The sequence below is a fragment of the Coregonus clupeaformis genome, chromosome 7 (assembly GCF_020615455.1).
Source record: "Coregonus clupeaformis isolate EN_2021a chromosome 7, ASM2061545v1, whole genome shotgun sequence".
In the NCBI taxonomy this organism is placed as follows: domain Eukaryota; kingdom Metazoa; phylum Chordata; class Actinopteri; order Salmoniformes; family Salmonidae; genus Coregonus; species Coregonus clupeaformis.
Genome location: NC_059198.1, coordinates 2,440,025 through 2,466,141, shown reverse-complemented (window position 1 = coordinate 2,466,141; position 26,117 = coordinate 2,440,025). Strand labels below are relative to the sequence as shown.

Below are 26,117 nucleotides of genomic sequence, written 5' to 3'. Positions count from 1 at the left end.
ATACGGATTAAAAAGAGCAGATCTGGACACTGATAAGCACCTAAATTGGAACGCAGTGGCTGTACAGTAACATGCTATACATGACGTTAGAGCTCAAGGTCTCCACTTCACAGCGCAGTATTCGTTTTGACTGACAGCAGTTCTGAACTTGAACACCGCGAGCGACAAGAAGTTGCCCCCATCCCTCCCGCTAATTAGACAACTTTTGCACATTTTTTGTTGTCTGAGTGAGAGAAATCCTGTAAATCGATGTATTTTGAAAGATGAGACATTGAGGATTATAATGAATACCGCTTTGATGTCATACAAGCAAGCCAAGCACCTGTTAGTCCAAATGTACACTTCACATCTCCATATCATAAAACTCATATAATATACTGTACAGTGTCAACGTTTATGATCACTATGCTTGATGTACAGTTACAAGATGACATGGCGTCATACCCTGGCTTATTCTGAACAGAATGAGCCTGTTTGTCTATTGTGAAGACATTTGGTGGAGAACATGCATCTGAATTCACTCCAAAATTACGATCTGCTTCTCTGAATTGCCCTGTGAAAGCCTAACATTGTAAGATAGTATTTTGTAACTTAGCTAGCCATGTTGGCAATAGAACATGCTTTCAAATGATGCCCACCTGACCAGATTGCGATTTATAATGGACAGTTTTTGGAATGCGTAAACAACAACAGTAATTGTGTGATGGCTGGGATGCAGGGCTGTGTTCCAAACAAAACAACTACAAGTCTGCTTGCTCTAATTCCTCAACGGCACAGCTAGGAGAGCTAAAAATAGTACCTTATAGTTGAAGACTCTTCTTTGAGTCATAAAAGTGCATTGAAATTACGTAGGAACTGTGCACACTTTGGAGAGGTCTGGAGGCAGGTAGCCTGGCGGGTAGGAGCATTGGGCCAGTAACCAGAAGGTTGCTGGATCGAATCCCCGAGCCGACAAGGTAAAAACCTGCCGTTCTGCCCTTGAGCAAGAGAGTTAACCCCAACAACAACTGCTCCCTGGGCGCCGATGATGTTGATTAAGGCAGCCTCCCTCACCTCTCTGATTTAGAGGGGTTGGGTTAAATGTGGAAGACACATTTCAGTTGAATGCAACTGACTAGGTATCGACCTTTCCACTTGGAGACACCAGTTAGACCTCTTACTCAAACCCTTGTCATTGCTTTGTCTTATGTTGAACCTACCCCAAATGTTCCATGAATATTCTTATCATGTTACTGAATGTATCCAAAGTATTTTCAGATTTCGTTATCAACAAATGCAGCAAATAGTACAGTAAATGTAAAATGCACATAAAATCAACAGTGTAATGTTTGGATTCAGTCTTGTGTCAGATTAACTGTTTTGACCTCGCCTTTAGTCTAATAATTTGCCCATAATCTCCAAATTGTTCCCTTTTGATTACTACCATGGTTATGCATTCCATATTTCTTCCATAAGAAAATGTACAATTAAGCACTATCCATATAGGCCAATTCCCACGAGTGTAAAGTGATTGGATGACAGGCCCAGTGGTTAGAGCAAGGGCGTAGGTTTTACTTCATCATTGGGGGGGCATGTTATATGGGGGACATATTATTGAGGGGGACAATTTTGTTTCTTTCTAATATTCAGGGGGACAAGTTAGGTGCTTGGGTTAGAGCATCCACCATTGACACCAATATAGGTAGGCCTACTGTCTGTATACACGTTACACACCTGTGTCCAACTCCAGTAACAGCAATGTAATATCTACCAGCTGCATCACATTCTTCTAAAATGGCCAATCAAAGCCACTACATTAACTGTTATTTATATAAGGCTGAGGATCTGCGAGCTCCGCGGAACTCACCACCGTTACGTGATGAGTGGCGCTGAAACGAATCCCCCAAACCCCCGGACAGTGTTACACAGATGGCAACACCGCACCACAGAAGACGAAAAATAAATCATTAGTGTGTGTGTGTGTGCTGAGTCTGGATAACTCACCACTTCAGACACACACACACACACACACACACCACCCCCTCACACACACGTAGGGGAGAACAGAGGCCCAATAATCAAGACAAAGGGTCAGCATTGTGTGGGCTGAAGGCTGGAGGCTAAAGGCTGCTGTGGCTGGAGGCTGGTGTCTGCTGTGGCTGTGTCACTCTGAATTTCACAGGCCTGTCCTGGCCATGCTGGTAGGTAGTTAACCACCAGGACTGTTATTATTACACTAGCACGTGTTATACACTCACTGACTAGCGTGTGTTATGTAGAAAACAGCAGGCTGATGAGGAAGGAATACAGGCTAGCTTCATTGAAACACCACCATTGGTTGGTCCATAGAAGGTCAGGGTCATATTCATTAGGGCATATTGTAGCACAACTCAAATAATTGCATTTATTAAATGGACAAATTCAGGTAGTCCCTCCCTCTTTCAGTCCGTTTGTGCTTAATGAATACGACCCGGCTAGCTAACATACTCGGTGAGCATTGAGCAACCTCGCTCTACGGTTCATTTCCTTAAGGTCCACTAAGGTCGATCTCAGCTGCGTCCTGGGGCCTGCTCTTAGCACGCCGCGGGGCCCTGCTCCTAGCTCCACCATGGGGTCGGCTCCCAGCTCCTCTCTGAGGCCCAGTGACTTAGATCTCTTATGTCAGTTTAACTCTCTGAGGTGCTCGGTATTCCACTTGCCTGTCAGTATCGGTTTACCATCACCGTGATTTAGATCAACTTCCAATCCTAAGAAAAGCAAGGGTCACCAATGGTGTGTATGTTTGTGTGTGTGTGTGTGCTCGCATGTTAGAGTGTGTTTAACTCTGTGATGAGCTAAAACGTTGACACAAGACAAAAAACACCTACCTAAACCATAAAAGTCAGAACTCACAAACACACACACCAGTTCACACACACAGAGAGACGGCTACCACCGGCTCCATGCATTCCCCAAACCCACACACTTCACAAATAAACCACCAGTGTAATGCCTCATTACTGACAAAACACAGGGGAGAGAAGATCAACAAGGAACCCAGTCCCAGACACACCTAGTCCTACCCAGTACACACAACCTGGTCTGGTCTCACTGTTGATGGAAAGACTGACAGAGGCTAAATGGTTTCTGGGCCAGTATTCATACAGCATCTCAGAGTAGGAGTGCTGATCTAGGATCAGGTTCTCCCTGTCCAGATGATGACAAAACTGATTCTAGATCAGCACCACTAGGCCGCTCTGTGTTGTCTCAACAGCTCCAGTAACAACAGGGTCAATATTATAAAACAGCATCAGATGTGATCTGTAGTTTGGATATGAAGGATGAAGCAATGACTTTAACACAAATGTTTCAAAAACACATTCAGGAAGACCAATTATGAGGAATGTGGTTAAATCACAGATGAAGCAAAAGTGAAACCAAGGTTAATGTTGACATTAGGTGATGTTGAACACATACATTACCACATTAATAAGACATAATGACAAGAAAGAAATTCCCCTCCAAAACAACAGCAACATCCCATGTGAGCTGAGTTCTTTCAACACAAGGATCACACCATCCACCTCTCCCCAGCATCCCTTCAGAGAGGGAATAGAGAGAGAAGTGCCATCTCCCCAGAACTACCCAGGATACACCATGGGTATGTCCTAAACGGCAACCTATTCTCCATCTAGGAAAAGGGGTCTAATTTCAGACCCAACCCAGTAAAGCATGGCTCAGTGTGGCTCTGCCTCTGCCATCTTGGCTCCAGGTGTCGCTCACGTGTTGCGCGCTGGGCTTAATTAGCTGGAAACTGACGGTCCCGGGGCTGCAAGCGCATTAATGAGCTCTCCGCTCCCAAACAACACACACATGTTGTAGTCAGAATCGAGCTGCGAACGCTCTCTCCGTCTTTCTGTGCCAGCTGGCTAACACACACATGCACACACTTCCACTTGCCTCACTGCTCCAAAAAAGAAAACTTCACTACCATAAGCTCACTGAAAAACACACACACACACACACACACACACACCTCTGTTCATTAGCTTAACCAGCTGGAAACCCTTCAACCCTCTCCTGGCACTCCATTCTGTTACAGTGGCCTGCGAAAGTATTCACCCCCCTTGGCATTTTTTCTATTTTGTTGCCTTACAACCTGGAATTAAAATGGATTTTATGGGGGTTTGTATCATTTGATTTACACAACAAGCCTACCACTTTTGGCTCTACAAAATATTTTTTATTGTGAAACAAACAAGAAATAAGACGAAAAAACAGAAAACTTGAGCATGCATAACTATTCACCCCCCCAAAGTCAATATTTTGTAGAGCCAAAGCTGCAAGTCTCTTGGGGTATGTCTCTATAAGCTTGGCACATCTTGCCACTGGGATTTTTGCCCATTCTTCAAGACAAAACTGCTCCAGCTCCTTCAAGACGGATGGGTTCTGCTGGTGTAGAGCAATCTTATAGTCACAACACAGATTCTCAATTGGATTGAGGTCTGGGCTTTGACTAGGCCATTCCAAGACATTTTAATGTTTTCCCTTTAAAACACTCACGTGTAAGGTGAAGCTCCGTCCCAGTCTCAAATCTCTGGAAGACTGAAACAGGTTTCCCTCAAGAATTTCCCTGTATTTAGTGCCATCCATCATTCCTTCAATTCTGACCAGTTTCCCAGTCCCTGCCGATGAAAAACATTCCCACATGATGCTGCCACCCCCATGCTTAGCTGTGGGGATGGTGTTCTCGGGGTGATGAGAGGTGTTGGATTTGCACCAGACATAGCGTTTTCCTTGATGGCCAAAAAGCTCAATTATAGTCTCATCTGACCAGAGTACCTTCTTCCATATGTTTGGGGAGTCTTCCACATACCTTTTGGCGAACATTTTACATTTACATTTTACATTTTTAGTCATTTAGCAGACGCTCTTATCCAGAGCGACTTACAGTTAGTGAGTGCATACATTATTACATTTTTTTCATACTGGCCCCCCGTGGGAATCAAACCCACAACCCTGGCGTTGCAAACGCCATGCTCTACCAACTGAGCTACAACCCTGCCGGCCATTCCCTCCCCTACCTGGACGACGCTGGGCCAATTGGGCCAATTGTGCGCCGCCCCATGGGTCTCCCGGTCACGGCCGGCTACGACAGAGTCTGGATTCGAACCAGGATCTCTAGTGGCACAGCTAGCACTGCGATACAGTGCCTTAGACCACTGCGCCACTAAACGTGTTTGCTTATTTATTTCTTTAAGCAATGGCTTTTTCTGGCCACTCTTCCGTAAAGCCCAGCTCTGTGGAGTGTACGGCTTAAAGTGGTCCTATGGACAGATACTCCAATCTCCGCTGTGGAGCTTTGCAGCTCCTTCAGGGTTATTTAACATTTTAACATTTAAGTCATTTAGCAGACGCTCTTATCCAGAGCGACTTACAAATTGATGCATTCAACTTAGGATAGCCAGTGGGACAACCACTCCCTTTATTTTATGGGGGGGGGAGGGGGTGCGGGGTAGAAGGATTACTGTTATACTATTCCAGGTATTCCTTAAAGAGGTAGGGTTTCAAGTGTCTCCGGAAGGTGGTCAGTGACTCCGCTGTCCTGGCGTCGTGGGGAGCTTGTTCCACCATTGGGGTGCCAGAGCAGCGAATAGCTTTGACTGGGCTGAGCTTCCGTAGATGTAGGGGGGCTAGCAGGCCAGAGGTGGATGAACGTAGTGCCCTCGTTTGGGTGTAGGGTCTGATCAGAGCCTGAAGGTAAGGAGGTGCCGTTCCCCTCACAGCTCCGTAGGCAAGTACCATGGTTTTGTAGTAGATGCGAGCTTCAACTGGAAGCCAGTGGAGTGTGCGGAGGAGCGGGGTGACATCAGAGGTTATCTTTGGTCTCTTTGTTGCCTCTCTGATTAATGCCCTCCTTCCCTGGTCCGTGAGTTTTGGTGGGCGGCCCTCTCTTGGCAGGTTTGTTGTGGTGCCATATTCTTTCAATCATTTTAAATAATGGATTTAATGTTGCTCCGTGGGATGTTCAAAGTTTCAGATAGTTTTTTATTACCCAACCCTGATCTGTACTTCTCCACAACTTTGTCCCTGACCTGTTTGGAGAGCTCTTTGGTCTTCATGGTGCCGCTTGCTTAGTGGTGCCCCTTGCTTAGTGGTGTTGCAGACTCTGGGGACTTTCAGAACAGGTGTATATATACTGAGATCATGTGACAGATCATATGACACTTAAATAAAGTCCACCTGTGTGCAATCTAACTAATTATGTGACTTCTGAAGGTAATTGGTTGCACCAGATCTTATTTAGGGGCATCATAGCAAAGGGGGTGAATACAGTTTAAGTCGGAAGTTTACATACACCTTAGCCAAATACATTTAAACTCTGTTTTTCACAATTCCTGACATTTAATCCTAGTAAAACCTCCCTGTCTTAGGTCAGTTAGGATCACCACTTTATTTTAAGAATGTGAAATGTCAGAATAATAGTAGAGAAAATGATTTATTTCAGCTTTTATTTCTTTCATCACATTCCCAGTTGGTCAGAAGTTTACATACACTCAATTAGTATTTGGTAACATTGCCTTTAAATTGTCTAACTTGGGTCAAACGTTTCGGGTAGCCTTCCACAAGCTTCCCACAATAAGATGGGTGAATTTTGGCCTATTCCTCCTGACAGAGCTGGTTTAACTGAGTCAGGTTTGTAGGCCTCCTTGCTCGCACAAGTTTTTTCAGTTCTGCCCACACATTTTCTATAGGATTGAGGTCAGGGCTTTGTGATGGCCACTCCAATACCTTGACTTTGAAAGTATGCTTGTGGTCATTGTCCATTTGGAAGACCCATTTGTGACCAAGCTTTAACTTCCTGACTGATGTCTTGAGATGTTGCTTCAATATATCCATATCATTTTCGTTCCTCATGATGCCATCTATTTTGTGAAATGCACCAGTCCCTCCTGCAGCAAAGCACCCCCACAGCATGATGCTGCCACCCCCGTGCTTCACGGTTGGGATGGTGTTCTTCGGCTTGCAAGCAACTCCCTTTCTCCTCCCAACATAACAATGGTCATTATGGCCAAACAGTTCTATTTTTGTTTCATCAGACCAGAGGACATTTCTCCAAAAAGTACGATCTTTGTCCCCATGTGCAGTTACAAACCGTAGTCTGGCTTTTTTATGGCGGTTTTGGAGCAGTGGCTTCTTCTTTGCTGAGCGGCCTTTCAGGTTATGTTGATATAGGACTCGTTTTACTGTTGATATAGATACTTTTGTACCTGTTTCCTCCAGCATCCTCACAAGGTCCTTTGCTGTTGTTCTGGGATTGATTTGCACTTTTCGCACCAAAGTACGTTCATCTCTAGGAGACAGAACGCGTCTCCTTCCTGAGCGGTATGACGGCTGCATGGTCCCATGGTGTTTATACTTGCGTACTATTGTTTGTACAAATGAACGCGGTACCTTCAGGCATTTGGAAATTGCTCCCAAGGATGAACCAGACTTGTGGAGGTCTACAATATTTTTTCTGAGGTCTTGGCTGATTTCTTTTGATTTTCCCATGATGTCAAGCAAAGAGGCACTGAGTTTGAAGGTAGGCCTTGAAATACATCCACAGGTACACCTCCAATTGACTCAAATGATGTCAATTAGCCTATCAGAAGCTTCTAAAGCCATGACAACATTTTCTGGAATTTTCCAAGCTGTTTAAAGGCACAGTCAACTTAGTGTATGTAAACTTCTGACCCACTGGAATTGTGATACAGTGAATTATAAGTGAAATAATCTGTCTAAACAATTGTTGGAAAAATTACTTGTGTCATGCACAAAGTAGATGTCCTAACCGACTTGCCAAAACTATAGTTTGTTAACAAGACATTTGTGGAGTGGTTGAAAAAACAAGTTTTAATGACTCCAACCTAAGTGTACGTAAACTTCCGACTTCAACTGTATGTTCCAAACGCCTGAAGGTACCACGTTCATCTGTACAAACAATAGTACGCAAGTATAATCACCATGGGACCACGCAACCGTCATACCGCTCAGGAAGGAGACGCGTTCTGTCTCCTAGAGATGAACGTACTTTGGTGCGAAAAGTGCAAATAAATCCCAGAACAACAGCAAAGGACCTTGTGAAGATGCTGTAGGAAACAGGTACAAAAGTATCTATATCCACAGTAAAACGAGTCCTATATCGACGTAACCTGAAAGGCCGCTCAGCAAGGAAGAAGCCACTGCTCCAAAACCGCCATAAAAAAGCCAGACTACGGTTTGCAACTGCACATGGGGACAAAGATCGTACTTTTTGGAGAAATGTCCTCTGGTCTGATGAAACAAAAATAGAACTGTTTGGCCATAATGACCATCGTTATGTTGGGAGGAGCAAGGGAGTTGCTTGCAAGCCGAAGAACACCATCCCAACCGTGAAGCATGCTGTGGGGGTTCTTTGCTGCAGGAGGGACTGGTGCACTTCACAAAATAGATGGCATCATGAGGAAGGAAAATTATGTGGATATATTGAAGCAATATCTCAAGACGTCAGTCAGGAAGTTAAAGCTTGGTCGCAAATGGGTCTTCCAAATGGACAATGACCCCAAGCATACTTCCAAAGTTGTGGCAAAATGGCTTAAGGACAACAAAGTCAAGGTATTGGAGTGGCCATCACAAAGCCCTGACCTCAATCCTATAGAACATTTGAGGGCAGAACTGAAAAAGCGTGTGCGAGCAAGGAGGCCTACAAACCTGACTCAGTTACACTAGCTCTGTCGGGAGGAATGGGCCAAAATTCACCCAACTTATTGTGGGAAGCTTGTGGAAGGCTACCCGAAACGTTTGACCCAAGTTAAACAATTTAAAGGCAATGCTACCAAATACTAATTGAGTGTATGTAAACTTCTGACCCACTGGGAATGTGATGAAAGAAATGAAAGCTGAAATAAATCATTCTCTCTACTATAATTCTGACATTTCACAACCTTAAAATAAAGTGGTGATCCTAACTGACCTAAGACAGAGAATCTTTACTAGGATTAAATGTCAGGAATTGTGAAAAACTGAGTTTAAATGTATTTGGCGAAGGTGTATGTAAACTTCCGACTTCAACTGTATGCACGCACCACTTTTCCGTTATTTATTTTTTTGAATTTTGTGAAACAAGTTATTTTTTCATTTCACTTCACCAATTTGGACTATTTTGTGTATCTCCATTACATAAAATCCAAATAAAAATCAATTTAAATTACAGGTTGTAATGCAACAAAATAGGAAAAACACCAAGGGGGATGAATACTTTTGCAAGGCACTGTCCTCCCTCTCCAACAGAGCTCCTCTCTGTTGGGACCAGGATCCTCCCATATTCATTAGCTGATTAGCTCACCCCCCTGCAAATACACTAACTGACACACAAACACAATCTCATAGACACACACCCACACACAGGTCATGATCTCATAGAAACAAACAAAACAAAACACATACACACTCTCAGAAAATTAACAAGTCTAACAGGTGGGTGAGATTCACCACACCCAAGTTTCCAAACTTTCCAAAATGTCTTGCACACAAAGCACAGTAGTGAACATTCTGTATTTAATTCCAGGGGGAGGAACCTGTCATAGAATCTAGAAATAATAGCAGGCTTCAGCACAGGGATAAATGGAATAACCATATGATATTATTATATGACTCTGTCCAGGAACTATTTAGGACAGTAAAATCCCATCCTCGTTAGACGTCATTTCTTCCATACAAGCTAGATCCTTTAAAACCAGAACTGACACTGGAGGAAAGGCAGTAGGGAAGACTGTGTCCCAAATGGCACCCTATTCCCTATATAGTGCACACATTTTGACCAGAGTACCGCCCCCGGTCAAAAGTAGTGCACTATATAGGGAATAGGGTGCCATTTGTGACGCGGGCCAGGCAGTAATACAGGGAGCTACAGTAGGCAGTAAAAAAAAAAATGGAGGGAGGGAGAGGGGGAATGAATGGGGCAACATCTGGGTAGAGTTAGCCGCTAGCCATTAGCAGGCCCTGCTGGACCCAGTCTGGAGCCCCATGGGGGGAGAGAGAGTGAGTAAGGGTGAGAGGTAAGGGGGGAACAGGACGGCATGGAGAGACAGCGAGAGACAGGGCAAAGGACAGGGGGTGAAGGAGGGCATGGAGAGACAAAGAGAGACAGGGCAAAGGGGGACAGGTAGTTATGAGTTATGACTGCACACACATTAAAACTAAACGCTACAAATGCTTCAAACACTCAAAAGGTGACCTCACAAAATAAGATGTGCTTTTTGTCCAGAATGCAGCATGGTTAAAATGTCAGTATAAACCATGTCATATAGGATTACATGGAGGGAAGAGGGAGGTGAAGTGTGGGGTCGGGAGCATCAATCATAAGGGTCACATGTACAGGTGCTAGTTCAGATTCAAGGACAGAAAAAGTAAAGTGAAATGCGCATCTCTTTCGATTTCGATTTCACTCTTCAGGACGAGCGTGGTAGCCTGGTCCCAGATCTGTTAGTGCAGCACAGCCAACTCCCTTGGCAGCATTAACAGATCTGGGTCCAGGTCATGAGTGCGGAGGATGTAGCAATAAAACAATGGTTCACAAGGACACACACACAAACGCGCACACACACATCCATGTTAATTTGAATAGCATTATAATTGTTATAGTTCAGGTTCTTTAGAGGGTTCTGATTCCTTAAAAAGGTCAAAATATTTTTACACAGGTTTTCCTTTTTTTCTTCACCCAAATAATTTATTCTCACACAAACCCTCTTTCAGCACTGCCAAAGAATGAGATGTTGATACTTCCTGGAGAATAAAAAGTGTTTAGTGTCAGAGAACGTCTAACACCAACACATCATGTGATATTACGTCAACATTGTGAAACACCAAATAAAACATCCATAAAGTACAGAATGCAAACTATCCAAGAAAATGTCATAGCTCGTACTCAGAGCTTACACACATTCCCCATTACACAAGGAATCAATCTAACCATGTTTCTAACAGTGGTCTTTAATATACCCAATCACGCTGTCCGCTGGACTTGGGCCATCGCTGTTAAATTTCAATTCAGAAGTGGCTAGATGGTTACTATAGCAACCTTGTTAACTGTGAACTTTGTCTGAAAACAAACAGGTTTTAATAAGTGGACTGAGTGTCCAAGACTGATTCCTCTTCTCCCATTGTAAACGTGTGCGTTGTAAATATGTCATGGCTGAACTATCCCACAGTCTACCTACCCAGAGATCGGCTTCTCCTCAATAGCACTTTGACCTCAGGTTTTCCATTTCTGGATTATAGGCTCATAGATAGTACAGTTCAACAAGATAACACAGACAGCAATCAATAAACATGTAGTACAGTACAATGTGGGAGAATGGAGCCACAGAGATAAGACTTAATGCTGGCCTGGCACTCTATAGTAGGGTTTAATGCTGGTCTGGCACTCTATAGTAGGGTTTAATGCTGGCCTGGCACTCTATAGTAGGGTTTAATGCTGGCCTGGCACTCTATAGTAGGGTTTAATGCAGGCTGGCACTCTATAGTAGGGTTTAATGCAGGCTGGCACTCTATAGTAGGGTTTAATGCTGGTCTGGCACTCTATAGTAGGGTTTAATGCTGGCTAGCACTCTATAGTAGGGTTTAATGCTGGCTGGCACTCTATAGTAGGGTTTAATGCTGGCCTGGCACTCTATAGTAGGGTTTAACGCTGGTCTGGCACTCTATAGTAGGGTTTAATGCTGGTCTGGCACTCTATAGTAGGGTTTAATGCTGGCCTGGCACTCTATAGTAGGGTTTAATGCTGGCTGGCACTCTATAGTAGGGTTTAATGCTGGCTGGCACTCTATAGTAGGGTTTAATGCTGGCCTGGCACTCTATAGTAGGGTTTAATGCTAATTATTTTCTTAATTCTTTCTTGAACTGCATTGTTGGTTAAGGGCTTGTAAGTAAGCATTTAACGGTAAGGTTTTCACCTGTTGTATTCGGCGCATGTGACAAATAAAGTTTGATTTGATGTGTATGCTGATGATTCAACCATATACAGTGCATTCAGAAAGTATTACGACCCCTTCACTTCCTCCACATTTTGTTATGTTACAGCCTTATTCTAAAATGTATTACATAGTTTTTTCCCCTCATCAACCTACACACAATACCCCATAATGACAAAGCAAAAACTGGTTTTTAGACATTTTTGCAAATTTATAAAAAAATTATTAACTTAAATATCACATTCACATAAGCATTCAGACCCTTCACTCAGTACTTTGTTAAAGCACCTTTGGCAGCGATGACAGCCTCGAGTCTTCTTTGGTATGACGCTACAAGCTTGGCACACCTGTATTTGGGGAGTTTCTCCCATTCTTCTCTGCAGATCCTTTCAAGCTCTGTCAGGTTGGATGGGGAGCGTCGCTGCAAAGCTATTTTCAGGTCTCTCCAGAGATGTTCGATGGTGTTCAAGTCCGGGCTCTGGCTGGGCCACTCAAGGACATTCAGAGACTTGTCCCGAAGCCACTCCTGCATTGTCTTGGCTGTGTGCTTAGGGTTGTTCAAATCGAATCAAATTTTATTTGCCACATGCGCCGAATACAACAGGTGTAGATATTACAGTGAAATGCTTACTTACAAGCCCTTAACCAACAACGCAGTTAAAAAAATATATTAGTCAAAAATAAAAGAACAGTAGGGAGGCTATATACAGGGGGTACCGGTACAGAGTCAATGTGAGGGGGCACCAGTTAGTCGAGGTAATTGAGGTAATATGTACATCTGGGTAGAGTTAAAGTGACTATGCATAAATAATAAACAGAGTAGCGGCAGCGTAAAAGAGGGGGATGGGGTGGGGTGAGGTGGGGGGGGGCAATGCAAATAGTCCGGGTAGCCATGATTTGCTGTTCAGGAGTCTTATGGCTTGGGGGTAGAAGCTGTTCAGAAGCCTTTTGAACCTAGACTTGGCACTCCGGTACCGCTTACCGTGCAGAAGCAGAGAGAACAGTCTATGACTAGGGTGGCTGGAGTCTTTGACAAATTTTAGGGCCTTCCTCTGACACCGCCTGGTATAAAGGTCCTGGATGGCTGGAAGCTTGGCCCCAGTGATGTACTGGGCCGTACGCACTACCCTCTGTAGTGCCTTGCGGTCGGAGGCCGAGCAGTTGCCATTCCAGGCAGTGATGAAACCAGTCAGGATGCTCTCGATGTTGCCAAATATTTTCAGTCTCCAGAGGGGGAATAGGCTTTGTCGTGCCCTCTTCACAACGGTGTGGTTGGACCATGATAGTTTGTTGGTGATGTGGACACCAAGGAACCTGAAGCTCTCAACCTGTTCCACTACAGCCCCGTTGATGAGAATGGGGGCGTGCTCAGTCCTCTTTCTTTTCCCTGTAGTCCACAATCATCTCCTTTGTCTTGATCATGTTGAGGGAGAGGTTGTTATCCTGGCACCACACGGCCAGGTCTCTGACCTCCTCCCTATAGGCTGTCTCATCATTGTCGGTGATCAGGCCTACCACTGTTGTGTCGTCTGCAAACTTAATGATAGTGTTGGAGTCGTGCCTGGCCATGCAGTCATGGGTGAACAGGGAGTACAGGAGGGGACTGAGCACGCACACCTGAGGGGCCCCCGTGTTGAGGATCAGCGTGGAAGATGTGTTGTTTCCTACCCTTACCACCTGGGGCAGCCCGTTAGGAAGTCCAGGATCCAGTTGCAGAAGGAGGTGTTTAGTCCCAGGGTCCTTAGCTTAGTGATGAGCTTTGAGGGCACTATGGTGTTGAACGCTGAGCTGTAGTCAATGAATAACATTCTCACAAAGGTGTTCCTCTTGTCCAGGTGGGAAAGGGCAGTGTGGAGTGCAATAGAGATTGCATCATCTGTGGATCTGTTGGGCGGTATGCAAATTAGGGTGGGTCTAGGGTTTCTGGGATAATGGTGTTGATGTGAGCCATGACCAGCCTTTCAAAGCACTTCATGGCTACAGACGTGAGTGCTACGGGTTGGTAGTCATTTAGGCAGGTTATCTTAGTGTTCTTGGGCACAGGGACTATGGTGGTCTGCTTGAAACATGTTGGTATTACAGACTCAGTTAGGGACATGTTGAAAATGTCAGTGAAGACACTTGCCAGTTGGTCAGCGCATGCTCGGAGTACACGTCCTGGTAATCCGTCTGGCCCTGCGGCCTTGTGAATGTTGACCTGCTTAACAGTCTTACTCACATCGGCTACGGAGAGCGTGATCACATAGTCATCCGGAACAGCTGATGCTCTCATGCATGCTTCAGTGTTGCTTGTCTTGAAGCGAGCATAGAAGTGATTTAGCTCGTCTGGTAGGCTTGTGTCACTGGGCAACTCGCGGCTGTGCTTCCCTTTGTAGTCTGTAATAGTTTTTAAGCCCTGCCACATCCGACGAGCGTCAGAGCCGGTGTAGTACGATTCAATCTTAGTCCTGTATTGACTCTTTGCCTGTTTGATGGTTCGTCTGAGTGCATAGCGGGATTTCTTATAAGCGTCCGGGTTAGAGTCCTGCTCCTTGAAAGCGGCAGCTCTACCCTTTAGCTCAGTGCGGATGTTGCCTGTAATCCATGGCTTCTGGTTGGGGTATGTACGTACGGTCACTGTGGGGACGACGTCATCGATGCACTTATTGATGAAGCCAGTGACTGATGTGGTGTACTCCTCAATGTTATCTGAAGAATCCCGGAACATGTTCCAGTCTGTCCTAGCACCTGTAGCTTAGCATCTGCGTCATCTGACCACTTTTTTATTAACTGAGTCACTGGTGCTTTCTGCTTTAGTTTTTGCTTATAAGCAGGAATCAGGAGGATAGGGTTATGGTCAGATTTGCCAAATGGAGGGCGAGGGAGAGCTTTGTATGTGTCTCTGTGTGTGGCGTAAAGGTGGTCTAGAGTTTTTTTTCCTCTGGTTGCACATTTAATATGCTGGTAGAAATTAGGTAGAACGGATTTAAGTTTCCCTGCATTAAAGTCCCCAGCCACTAGGAGCGCTGCCTCTGAATGAGCATTTTCCTGTTTACTAATGGCCTTATACAGCTCATTGAGTGCAATCTTAATGCCAGCATTGGTTTGTGGTGGTAAATAAACAGCTATGAAAAATATAGATGAAAACTCTCTTGGTAAATAGTGTGGTCTACAGCTTATCATAAGATACTCTACCTCAGGCGAGCAAAACCTCAAGACTTCCTTAGTATTTGATTTTGTGCACCAGCTGTTGTTTAAAAATATACACAGACCGCCACCCCTTGTCTTACTGGAGTCAGCCGTTCTATCCTGCCGATGTAGCCTATATCCCGTCAGCTGGTCGTTCAGCCACGACTCGGTGAAACATAAGATATTACAGTTTTTAATGTCCTGTTGGTAGGATAACCGTAATCTTAGGTCATCTAATTTATTTTCAAATGATTGAACATTGGCTAATAGGATTGATGGAAGAGGCAGTTTACTCGCTCGCCGTCGGATCCTTACAAGGCACTCCGAGCTACACCCACGATATCTCTGTCTCTTTCTCATGCGAATGACAGAGATTTGGGCCTGTCTGTAGGATACCCTTCACGCGAAGAAAAAAAGATGAAGAAAAAAGATTTGTCCAATACGCTGTCCTGATATCCAGAAGCTCTTTTTGGTTGTAAGAGATGATGGCAGAAATATTATGTACATAATAAATTACAAATAACGCGAAAAAACACACATAATAATACAATTGGTTAGAGGGCTGTAAAACGGCAACCATCTTCTCCGGCACCACATTCTGAGGTCCTGAGCGCTCTGGAGCAGGTTTTCATCAAGGATCTCTCTGTACTTTGCTCCATTAATCTTTCCCTCGATCCTGACTAGTCTCCCAATTCCTGCCGCTGAAAAACATCCCCACAGCATGATGCTGCCACCACCATGCTTCACCGTAGGGATGGTGCCAGGTTTCCTCCAGACGTGACGCTTGGCATTCAGGCCAAAGAGTTCAATCTTGGTTTCATCAGACCAGAGAATCTTGTTTCTCATGGTCTGAGAGTCCTTTAGGTGCCTTTTGGCAAACTCCAAGCGGGCTGTCATGTGCTTTTTACTGAGGAGTGGCTTCCGTCTGGCCAGTCTTCCATAAAGGCCTGGAGTACTGCAGAGATGGTTGTCCTTCAGGAAAGGTTCTCCCATCTCCACAGAGGAACTCTGGAGCTCTGTCAGAGTGACCATCGGGTTCTTGGTCACCTCCCTGACCAAGGCCCTTCTCCCCCTATTGCTCGGTTTGGCTGGGCGGCCAGCTCTAGGAAGAGTCTTGGTGGTTCCAAACTTCTTCAATTTAAGAATGATGGAGGCCACTCTGTTCTCGGGGACCTTCAATGCTGCAGGAATGTTTTGGTACCCCTTCCCCAGATCTGTGCCTCGACACAATCCTGTCTCAGAGCTCTACGGACAATTCCTTCGACCTCATGGCTTGGTTTTTCTTGAATAATTTCCAAATGCACTGTACATGTCAGCAACCACAGCTAATGAAGTCACTGAAACCCTTAACAAGGAATTGCAGTCAGTTTTGGAATGGTTGGCCAGTAATAAACTGGTCCTGAACATCTCTAAAATCAAGAGCATTGTATTTGGTACAAATCATTCCCTAAGCTCTAGACCTCAGCTGAATCTGATAATTAATGGTGTGGCTGTTGAACAAGTTGAGGAGACTAAATTACTTGGTGTTACCTTAGATTGTAAACTGTCATGGTCAAAACATATAGATTTAATGGTTGTAAAGATGGGGAGATGTCTATCCATAATAAAGAGATGCTCTGCTTTTTTGACACCACACTCCAAAAAGCAAGCCCTGAAGGCTCTAGTTGTCTTATCTTGATTATTGTCCAGTCATGTGGTCAAGTGCTGCAAAGAATGACCTAGTTAAGCTGCAGCTGTCCCAGAACAGAGCGACACGTCTTGCTCGTCATTGTAATCAGAGCGCTAATATAAATACTATGCATGCCAGTCTCTCTTGCTAAGAGTTGAGGAGAGACTGACCGAATCACTTATTTTTTTAAAATAAGAAACAATGTGTTGAAAATTCCAAATTGTTTGCATAGCCAACTTACACACAGCTCTGACACACACACTTACCCCACCAGACATGCCGCCAGGAGTCTTTTCACAGTCCCCAAATCCAGAACAAATTCATGAAAATATATAGTATTATAGAGTCATTATTGCATGGAACTCCCATCTCATATTGCTCAAATAAACATCAAACCTGGTTTAAAAAAACCCAGATAAAGCAACACCTCACGGCACAACACCCTCCCCTATTTGACCTAGATATCTTGTGTGTATGCAGGCTACGTGTGCCATATTTTTATTTATGTAGTTCTGTCCTTGAGCTGTTCTTGTCTATGAATGTTCTGTATTATGTCATGTTTCATGCTTTGTGTGGACCCCAGGAAGAGTAGCTGCTGCTTTCGCAACAGCTAATGGGGATCCTAATAAAATACCAAATACATCATAATCAAAGGACAACAACAATGGAAGGAGGACAAAAGCAGTGGTGAAATCTCTTGGTTAGCCTCTAGGTCTCCCTCCCTCCCTCCCTATACCCGACGTCTTCTATTTCACAGCTCTTCCCTCTGGCCCAACTACTGTATAAGTTACTCTTGCACCAGTCAGCCACAGAGCCTCATTGTCATGGCTGCCAGAGTCCACACTGCCTGGAAGCTAGCTCACCGTGCCCACTGCTAGTTTAGACTTACTGTAATGATAAATACCACTGCCTGGAAGCTAGCTCACCGTGCCCACTGCTAGTTTAGACTTACTGTAATGATAAATACCACTGCCTGGAAGCTAGCTCACCGTGCCCACCGCTAGTTTAGACTTACTGTAATGATAAATACCACTGCCTGGAAGCTAGCTCACCGTGCCCACTGCTAGTTTAGACTTACTGTAATGATAAATACCACTGCCTGGAAGCTAGCTCACCATATCCACTGCTAGTTTAGACTTACTGTAATGATAAATACCACTGCCTGGAAGCTAGCTCACCGTGCCCACTGCTAGTTTAGACTTACTGTAATGATAAATACCACTGCCTGGAAGCTAGCTCACCGTGCCCACTGCTAGTTTAGACTTACTGTAATGATAAATACCACTGCCTGGAAGCTAGCTCACCATATCCACTGCTAGTTTAGACTTACTGTCATGACAAACGCGAGTCTGAATGACCACGAGATCCACATGCACACAGACACACACACACCTCCTATAATGAAAAATTATAGTCTGAGCAGTCACACACACACACACACACAAAGCCTGTATATTTAAAATAACAGGGGAGAGAGGGTAGAGAGAGGGGAGCGTCCAGTCTCAGTAATGCAATAGACTGGTGTGTTTTCACTCCTTTGCCCTGCCCGCGCTCTCCTCCAAAACCCATTCTAGGCCCTCTCTAATTTCACCCAAAGCAGCAGAAGCCCAAATGGAGGAATCTGGCCCCCAAGAATCCAGAGAAACTATTCCCTTTCCTGTCTCCCTCTCTCCTCTTCCCTGCCAGGGACCACAGACACTGTGTCTGCAGCCAGCACCGGCCCAAAAGTATGAGGAGTATTTTCAGCTCAGTAATTTCAAAACACACACACACGCACGCACACACGCACGCACGCACACCTTGTAACTAAGTATGGACAGGGAAGAGGCCTCGCTAGGGAGGTCAGTAGATGCCTCTAGGAAGGGAGACTAGGCGTACATTTTGGGGATGATTAGGGAAAGTACAGAGCCATGGGGAGATGGAGACATACAGACAGAGCCAGATAAGTATCAAGCAGGGAAAGGTAGTCAAATGTAAAATAAGGGTGTTTTCACATATAATCCTCTTTAAAAGAACCAATCTCAGTCCTCTTTAAAGTGAACTCTGGGTTAAAAAAAACTAAATAACTCAGTCCACTTTGCATTCACATTGCTATGTTTAGAAAGGAACCAAGATCTTTTTCCAACATTCAATCAATACACTCTGGGTTTTTACAAAGTGCAGGACAAGCCATTTAAATCAGAACATGTCATCGGACTTACATTTTGGAAGCTAATGAATTGCAATTATGAGACATAATAATTGTAATCAGACGATACTATTAACATGTAAATATTATCGGTAACAGAATTAATAGCAGAAGAATAACTGCAGATTAAATAATGCTGTAATTGAAAATTGTACACCCAATGTAGGCTACTGCCCTTTAATAAGAGCTAGAATTGATATTGGTGATTCTCACCAAATATGTTGTGGTCTTCTCACACTAGTCAAACCCCCACAATAGAATTAACAGCTTATGATGCTCTCTTAGCCTATAGGACCGAGTTTGGAAAACCCTGATCTAGTGTGTGGTGCGAGAATAATTAACAACTGAACCTGGGGAGCTTTGTGTTCACACTGCCCTAAAAAAGGGAACCGGATCGTGGAATTCAAGCGAACCGAACTCAGACCACATCTCGAGATGGTCTCAGTTCGGTTCGCTTCGGTGGGGCTCTTTTGAGGGGTCTGAGTTCCTTTGGAGTCTTCGTCACTGCACAAAAAATGAAGTGAACAACACTGAGTTCACAAAAATTGTCTGAAAGGGACTATGTGGAAAACAACCTAAGATCAAAACGGCACGTTTCAGCTGGGAGAGATTCTGAGAACAACACACAAACACAACCCGTACCAGCTATCTAAATGTACACTATGCATGCGCGCATGCACACACACACACACACAGTTTGAATACGTCTCCTCCTGTCCAAAGCCTAAATTACCCAGCTCGCTCTCTTTCCCCGTAAGTACAGCAAAAATCACAGCTACAATTACTGCCTATATATTTACTCCACCTGCCTATAAGGGAACTTAATCATGTCCATCCTAAACTTAACCCTGAACCTTATGCCTAAACCACCCCTAAATTAAGAGCAAAACACACGTTTTTGATTTCATACATTTTCACGAATAAAGCCCATTTTGACTTGGCAGCTTGGCCATAGTGGGAACCAGAGAGATGGTGGGCCAGCTTTGAGGTATACTGTAGCTACAAGCTGGGTAGAAGCTACATGTAGCATGGTCTCCCCATATGGTTATGCTTAAGCAAGCAAACTGCCGTAACGAAGGTTAAGGCTATAGAAAGAGTAGGCTAAAGCACACCCAAGTTTGGCATCAGGGCTAAGGTGGAAGTAGCCTGGTCCCAGATCTGTTTCAGCCATCTTGCAAACTCATATGGTCATTGTAATGCCAAATGAACATAGGAGTTGGCTAAAGCAACAGGTTTGGCGTCCAGGCTAGGGTTGAACAGGACACGGTCAAAAATCTGCTCCATATGCCCCTGGATGGTACTGCACTGAATGAATGCTAGCCCGGTCAACAGTGCTTTAGCAAGCAAACTCCTCTAACAACCACTTCACCCAGATTTGGCTAGGGGTGGAATCAGGACACAGTCCAAAATCCTCTCCAAGATATAGCCCTGGATGGTACTGCTGCACTGAACGCCTGTTGAACGATGACATGATTTGTTTAGTGAAGTCAAAACACTTCATCACTTCTCACCTCCTTTAGAGGAGATCCTCCCTTTAATAGTTACCAGCTTTCCTCCAGACCTGGGATCAAACACTATTGGAAATCATTTCAAATACTAGATTATGTGCTAGATTGAGCTTGTCTGGACCAATAGACTTATACAAAGATTTGTATATAGCCTCGTTATTGTTATTTATTGTGTTAGTATTTTCTATTTGCTAATTTTCTTACTTTTTTAACTTTGCATTGTTGGGAAAGGGCTCGTAAGTAAGCATTTCATGGTAAAGTCTACACCTGTTGTATTCGGTGCATGTGACAAATACAATTTTATTTTATTTTAAATAGTGTTTGAACCCAGGGCGGCTTTCCTCCGATATCCAACAGCGGATTGTGGTGCAGTGCTCTGTGGCCTCACTTGATGAGGGAACAACGGTTCAGTCTCGCGTGAAGATAAAAACCTAGTTATCTATGAGGTTCGAGACATAAACTGTGCGGCAAAGTTGAGACAGTTTTGACACCAGTACTGTTTATATTGTGGCCTCGCCGGCAATACGCTGCCATCAAATCAAGACAGAGTTGTTACAATGCATTGTGGGGGCAGAAGACAAGCCAGACACCCTGGTGGAATGCATCTTAAAGGCCCACTGTGTAATTTAAAAACAACAAAACAGTAGCCCCACCACTTGATTTGCTATAAACCTCAGATGGGGCTGGAGAAATGTTACCACTTAAAATCAGCTTTGGATAGCATTCATAAGGGATATCCTGCAACAATAAATGAGTATCATTCATTTAAAATATAAAAACTGTCTGCTAATATCACACTGGCCCTTTAAGTTGACATAAACAAACAATCTGGGGGCATCACAATGACATCGAAGACCAAACCGTCGTCGGAAACCATGTCTGTCAGATTCCAAGTGTTAACTGTAATGTAATGCTGTGTTTAACAGTACTCTGAGACCCATGTATACATTAAATGGATTCACACCCTCGATCCGGCCCAATAAACAGCCTCATCGGGTTCCTGCCAAATGGCCCCCTTTCTCCTATATAGTGCACTACTTCTGACCTGAGCACTATGGGCCCTGGTCAAAAGTAGTGCACTATAAAGAGAATAGGGTGCCATTTGGGACACCACCTGTATGATAGGATGTTAGGATGAACCACCGCTCCGCTCGTTAAAGTCTACTCTACCACCCAACATGGTGTTAATGGGTGTGGCGCTCCTTCTCACGTTCTCCAGAGAGACATCCGAAAGCTGTCAAGGGGGCTGAGATGATGGGGCTGGGGCTTTCTGGTTTAACTATAGCACACTTAGCAGGTCCTCTTGATGAATATGAGAGTGTAAGAGTGTGTGTGTGTGTGTGTTCCGAAGCCCTGGGTCCGGAGTTCTAGACATGTGGACCCTTCACAAAGTCTTACTCCGATCCAAGCTAACGAGCAAGAACCCTTAAAAGAGCAAACTGAAAACATTCCAACAGGTTTTGCTTGGGTTTCACAATGGTTTTTATCCAAACGCAGGAATTCTGAGTCATTTGAATAGCAGTTCATTTCTAACAATGGTTCCATTGCCAAACGCATCAACAAACAGAGGGGAATTGAAGTAGTCCATTGGAGTGCTGTCCTGTTGTTTAAAAGCTGGAGATGTTGTCAGAAAGGTTATCCAGTCTCTGACTGACTGACACACCTAAGGTAAATACTGTATTGGAGGGTTCAAACATTTGGACTGGAGCCAGTTATCCTCTCTCACATTGATTCAGCAAACACACTCACAGTAAAAACTACACACAGAGAGACAGACAGAGACAGAGAGAGACAGAGAGACAGAGAGACAGACAGAGAGACAGACAGAGAGACAGAGACAGAGAGACAGAGAGACAGAGACAGAGAGAGAGACAGAGAGACAGAGAGACAGAGAGAGAGAGAGAGAGAGAGAGAGAGAGAGAGAGAGAGAGAGAGAGAGAGAGAGAGAGAGACAGAGAGAGAGAGAGAGAGACAGAGAGAGACAGAGAGAGACAGAGAGAGAGACAGAGACAGAGACAGAGACAGAGAGAGAGAGAGAGAGAGAGAGAGAGAGAGAGAGAGACTCATGTACACACAGCCCAAGGCCACGTCCAGAATAATCCATATGTAACTTTTTTCAACTTCCTTTCTGACAAGGTGTCTGACGTAAGTCGGCACAGAGGCATCGGAAACAGTAATCCTTTCACAAAGGTGTCAGAGCTACACACACACACACACACACACAAACCCTCTTTGGCAGTGAGCTGTCCTCCAGGTATTTACATCAGGGCGGTGGGCGCTGAGCGGTGTGTAATATTTAATCTGCTGGCATCGGCATTTATTGTTTTTCCAGCCAGTCTCTGTTTACAGATGACAGACGGAGCCTAACACAGGGACTAGATCACTAATGACATCTCTCTGGGAGGTCCCTTTGACGTCCGCCGCCGAAAAGTGTGAGAATAATTTCTCAATGTTGCTAACCCTCCTCTGTGTGTGTGTGTGTGAGAGAGAGTGCCCCCTCCTCAATTCCACTCAGTTCCCCATTCCTGCTGGTTGTGATGGAGTACCATTGGTTGGCCAAAAGCTGGGACAGGATTGCCATCGTCAACAACTCCAATAAATCCCAGTAAGGAAGTAACCAGTGGTCACAAAGGTTCACGGTCGCACCAACTCCAACAACACCATTCATAATGTTTCCCTTGGTTCCCACGGGTAACCAGCTTGTGTACAGTTCTAATGAATCAATACTTAAATAAATCAGGAAGAAGGGACAGTGGTGAGAGCTTTGGGCCAAAGCCACCATGTTTTTCAGTGGGACTAGGACATCCCACCACGCTCCATGGTGAAGTTTCCCCTACGTACAGATCTGGGATCAGCTTGTAGGGGCAACTTCACCCTTCACCATCCCACCACAGCACAGTGTGGGGCGAGGCCTACAGACTAACAGGGCAGCTTCCAGAGGGAAGGGTATGGTGGTCTGGAGGTCGGCCATTTTAAATCGACACAGAGAAGAAAGAGATGGAGAGCTGACCATGCCTGTAGTTCTCCATCTAGTGAAGTGTCACACAGAGACACACAGAGTAACACACTTTAACCCTCTGATCCCTGGTCCGGCAGTTCTCAGAGGGTCAGGCTGACCGCTGACCTCCAAGACAAAGTCACAGAGAGCCAGGTCCTACTCCCACTGCAGGTCACAGTCATACAGAATGTACAGTGGGGAGAACAAGTATTTGATACACTGCCGATTTTGCAGGTTTTCCTACTTACAAAGCATGTAGAGGTCTGTAATTTTTATCATAGGTACCCTTCAACTGTGAGAGACGGAATCTAAAACAAAAATCCAGAAAATCACATTGTATGATTTTTAAGTAATTAATTTGCATTTTATTGCATGACATAAGTATTTGATCACCTACCAACCAGTAAGAATTCCGGCTCTCACAGACCTGTTAGTTTTTTCTTTAAGAAGCCCTCCTGTTCTCCACTCATTACCTGTATTAACTGCACCTGTTTGAACTCGTTACCTGTATAAAAGACACCTGTCCACACACTCAATCAAACAGACTCCAACCTCTCCACAATGGCCAAGACCAGAGAGCTGTGTAAGGACATCAGGGATAAAATTGTAGACCTGCACAAGGCTGGGATGGGCTACAGGACAATAGGCAAGCAGCTTGGTGAGAAGGCAACAACTGTTGGCGCAATTATTAGAAAATGGAAGAAGTTCAAGATGACGGTCAATCACCCTTGGTCTGGGGCTCCATGCAAGATCTCACCTCGTGGGGCATCAATGATCATGAGGAAGGTGAGGGATCAGCCCAGAACTACACGGCAGGACCTGGGCAATGACCTGAAGAGAGCTGGGACCACAGTCTCAAAGAAAACCATTAGTAACACACTACGCCGTCATGGATTAAAATCCTGCAGCGCACGCAAGGTCCCCCTGCTCAAGCCAGCGCATGTCCAGGCCCGTCTGAAGTTTGCCAATGACCATCTGGATGATCCAGAGGAGGAATGGGAGAAGGTCATGTGGTCTGATGAGACCAAAATAGAGCTTTTTGGTCTAAACTCCACTTGCCGTGTTTGGTGGAAGAAGAAGGATGAGTACAACCCCAAGAACACCATCCCAACCATGAAGCATGGAGGTGGAAACATCATTCTTTGGGGATGCTTTTCTGCAAAGGGGACAGGACGACTGCACCGTATTGAGGGGAGGAGGGATGGGGCCATGTATCGCGAGATCTTGGCCAACAACCTCCTTCCCTCAGTAAGAGCATTGAAGATGGGTCGTGGCTGGGTCTTCCAGCATGACAACGACCCGAAACACACAGCCAGGGCAACTAAGGAGTGGCTCCGTAAGAAGCATCTCAAGGTTCCTGGAGTGGCCTAGCCAGTCTCCAGACCTGAACCCAAAAGAAAATCTTTGGAGGGAGCTGAAAGTCCGTATTGCCCAGCAACAGCCCCGAAACCTGAAGGATCTGGAGAAGGTCTGTGGGACAAAATCCCTGCTGCAGTGTGTGTAAACCTGGTCAAGACCTACAGGAAACGTATGATCTCTGTAATTGCAAACAAAGGTTTCTGTACCAAATATTAAGTTCTGCTTTTCTGATGTATCAAATACTTATGTAATGCAATAAAATGCAAATTAATTACTTAAAAATCATACAATGTGATTTTCTGGATTTTTGTTTTAGATACAGTCTCTCACAGTTGAAGTGTACCTATGATAAAAATTACAGACCTCTACTTGCTTTGTAAGTAGGAAAACCTGCAAAATCAGCAGTGTATCAAATACTTGTTCTCCCCACTGTATCACCCCTGTTCACTGTTAATCTACTCATTCATTCTATGAGCCCTGACAAGCAGCAGCCTCCATTCACTGGATGGATGGAAATGAATGATGGCTCTGGTTTGTTGGTGTGGGTTAGGGGAGATGTGGAGTCCAGTAGAGTGACTTACCTGAACAGGTGTCAGCTGGGCTCTTGGGTCAAAGACTCGCAGCTTTTTGTCCTAGAAAAGAGGAGAGGAAAGATGCATATTGAGGTAACTTGGAAAATGACACAGAAGCACTCACAATCAACGCCACAAATATTTTTTCAACAGTTCTTTAGATTTGAATCAGAAGCCCAAACTGATTGGTCCTCTTCTTACTCTTCTAAATCTTCAAAAAATGTTTATGGCCTTAAATAGTGCAATTACTGCATTATCCTGGTATTTGTAGAAGCCATGCATGATTACAGTGAACCACTATAACATCTTGAAATAACTTCCCATAGTCCATGAAATGACTGACAATTTCATTTCAGCAGACAAAAATACACTCACTGGCCAGTTTATTAGGTACACCACCCCGTTCACGAAAATGGTTCGCTCCTACAGACAATGAGTCACGTGACCGTGGCTTGCTATATAAAACAGGCAGACAGGCATCGAGGCATTCAGTGGGCAAAACAAATGACCTAAGCGACTTTGAGCGTGGTATGATCGTCGGTGCAAGGCGCGCACCGGTTCCAGTATCTCAGAAACAGCCGGCCTCCTGGGCTTTTCACGGTGCAGTACAATAATAACGGCGCAGTACAACAGTGGTGTGCAGAACGGCGTCTCGGAACGCACAACTCGTCGGTCACAGATGGGCTATTGCAGCAGACAACCAC

General features: G+C 44.7%; 1 protein-coding gene across 1 annotated transcript in view; it reads right to left on the bottom strand.

Annotated features, from left to right (window-relative positions):
- Positions 1–26,117, bottom strand: part of LOC121551867 (coronin-7-like) — a 213,974-nt gene that overhangs the window by 164,018 nt on the left and 23,839 nt on the right. Inside the window, exon 7 of the mRNA XM_045221050.1 lies at positions 25,423–25,473. Within this exon, the coding sequence (XP_045076985.1) occupies positions 25,423–25,473 (51 nt within the window). The remainder of the gene's footprint in view (positions 1–25,422; positions 25,474–26,117) is intronic.